The sequence below is a fragment of the Chlorocebus sabaeus genome, chromosome 2 (genome assembly GCF_047675955.1).
Source record: "Chlorocebus sabaeus isolate Y175 chromosome 2, mChlSab1.0.hap1, whole genome shotgun sequence".
NCBI lineage: Eukaryota > Metazoa > Chordata > Mammalia > Primates > Cercopithecidae > Chlorocebus > Chlorocebus sabaeus.
In genome coordinates, this window is record NC_132905.1 from 71,917,363 (window position 1) to 71,919,716 (window position 2,354).

The 2,354-nt window shown below is 40.0% G+C and overlaps 1 protein-coding gene across 1 annotated transcript; it reads left to right on the top strand.

Annotated features, from left to right (window-relative positions):
• Window positions 1–1,149: 1,149 nt before the first annotated feature.
• On the top strand, window positions 1,150–2,028 carry KRTAP13-2 (keratin associated protein 13-2). The gene has a single exon (XM_037990879.2). It carries the CDS (start codon window positions 1,208–1,210, stop codon window positions 1,733–1,735), a length of 528 nt encoding a protein of 175 aa, XP_037846807.1. The 5' UTR covers window positions 1,150–1,207; the 3' UTR covers window positions 1,736–2,028.
• The last annotated feature ends 326 nt before the right edge of the window (window positions 2,029–2,354 follow it).

The following is a 2,354-nucleotide window of genomic DNA, read 5'->3' on the forward strand; positions in this document are numbered from 1 at the left end:
TAGAATTCCCCTGTTGAACACTATTCAATGTGAATATCCTTAGGAAAGGTAAATAAGACTTAGGCTTTTATATGTTAGTATAAATAAGCTTAATAGTTTCTTTTCTGAGACAAGTTAAAGTTGAATTTACTTTTATGTTTGCAAGGTATTTGCAACTTGACTCTGAATAAGAAAACCATGATTAAAGCTTCAATTTTGCTTCTGTCTTACTGAGAAATTAGGGGAAAGTTAATGAAGCTCTCTGAGAGGTAATTTTTCCATGTATGGGTTGACGAGAGAATGTTTAAAGACCCATATAACTCTAATACTTCAAGTTAAAAGCTTCAGAAAAATGTTAACAATTCCTCAAAGTTTAAGTATAAATTAATAATTGCAGCCAAGAATCTGTTCTTTCATCCAGAAAAGAATAATTGAAAAATAAAACAAAACAAAAAACTATGAGTTGATTTAGAGCATAACCATAGAATAATGCTTGCTATAAGATAGGCTCATCAGAAAATATATGAGAAACTTCGATTTAAAGTCTTACTGAAAAGGTTGTGTTTATTGTTTCCTAAGTGAGTGTCATCTAATGTAACCTCTTGTTAAGGAAGATGCCTGGTATGGAGACCGGAGATAATGGTGCACTCCTCGAATCTGATCCTGAGCTCTTAAGATACCAGTAAGAGGTTTAACTGACAGATTGCTGAGACTACTGAATATAGTTAGTATTTGGAGAAATCCACTGTTTCTAGTAACAAGTAATATGCTTGTGTGTAAAAAAAGGACAAACTATTTTCAGTAGTAACCACTTATGCTCCTGATAACTTAATGGAAGTAAAGAAAGAATTTTGTGTGATTCCATTTGGTACAATAAGGACTTACTGTACTCAAATAATAAGAGGCAAGATACTCATAAATGTGATGACATATAACATTGAAGGTCAAACCACAGTGAATTCCAGGAAAAAAAAAAAAAGCAACTGAGTGGCTTCCTTCTAAGTGTTCCAGAGTGACTAAAGTACAGCTAAGTATATGAAGATGTGATAAATTAAACAATAACCTAGAGAAGCATTTTTATAATAAAAGGTGAGCAAGGAGGAGGGAGTGTCCAGACAGTAGACACACCCAGGTCTAAGATCATATATAGCTTGTAGTACAGACTATGACATTCAAACTCAGATAATCTTTCCACTGTAACTCAACTGAACTCACATCTTCTGTCAACATGTCCTACAACTGCTGCTCTGGAAACTTCTCCTCCCGCTCCTTTGGCGGCTACCTGCGCTACCCAGCCACTTCCTGTGGCTTTTCCTATCCCAGCAACCTGGTCTCCAGCACTGACCTCTGCTCTCCCAGCACCTGCCAGCTGGGTTCTTCTCTCTACAGGGGCCGTCAGGAGACCTGCTGGGAGCCCACCAGCTGCGAGACGTCCTTTGTGGAGTCCAGCCCCTGCCAGACCTCTTGCTACCGCCCCAGAACCTCCTTGCTCTGCAGTCCCTGCCAGACCCCTTACTCTGGGTCTCTAGGCTTTGGATCCAGCAGCTGCCGCTCCCTGGGCTATGGATCGAGGAACTGCTACTCAGTGGGCTGTGGGTCCAGTGGCTTCAGATCCCTGGGTTATGGAGGCTGTGGCTTCCCTTCCCTGGGCTATGGCTCTGGATTCTGCCGCCCAACCTACTTGGCTTCTAGGAGCTGCCAGTCTCCTTGTTACAGACCATCCTATGGATCAATCTTCTGTAGATCAACTTGCTGAATTTCCAGACTTTTTAAGCAAAATGCCTCAGTCTCTACGTAGAGCTGTTATAGGCTTTTCCAGCAATGTGAGCTAACCCCTCTTACTACTAGCTCTTCATCCTTTCTCTGGCATCAAGTACTGGCTGGACAGGCTAGTTCTTTCAGACTGTGAAATTAATGAACGCGCAAAATATAGAGTCAAATGTCTATAATTTTGAAACAAGTGATTCGTTATTACATAAGTTCATCTTATAAAATATATGGAAGTTCAGTTTTGTTTCACCTAATAAATTCATTTACTGTTGATTCCAATATGTTCTCTTTGTCTTTTATTGGTTTTCAAAGTTTGATTTGTGATGTGTTTAGGGGGCTGCAGGCCCCCAGATGTCTTTTCCTTGGACATCCGTTTCCATAGGTTTTATCGTCAGGCCTAGTGTATGGGGAGATTCTTTGGGCCTTCCACTGCCTAAAAGACAGCAAGTGCATGTCTTCTGCCGTGAAAACTGGTTGGATTCTTAACAGAATTATTGAGAGTATGCTTATAATGGTGGTGTCTTTTCAAGGAAGACACCCTTTGCTGACAATCATATTTGTTTTTTGTTTACATTTTTAAAACAGTGTTTAGAGTTTGCTCAGAA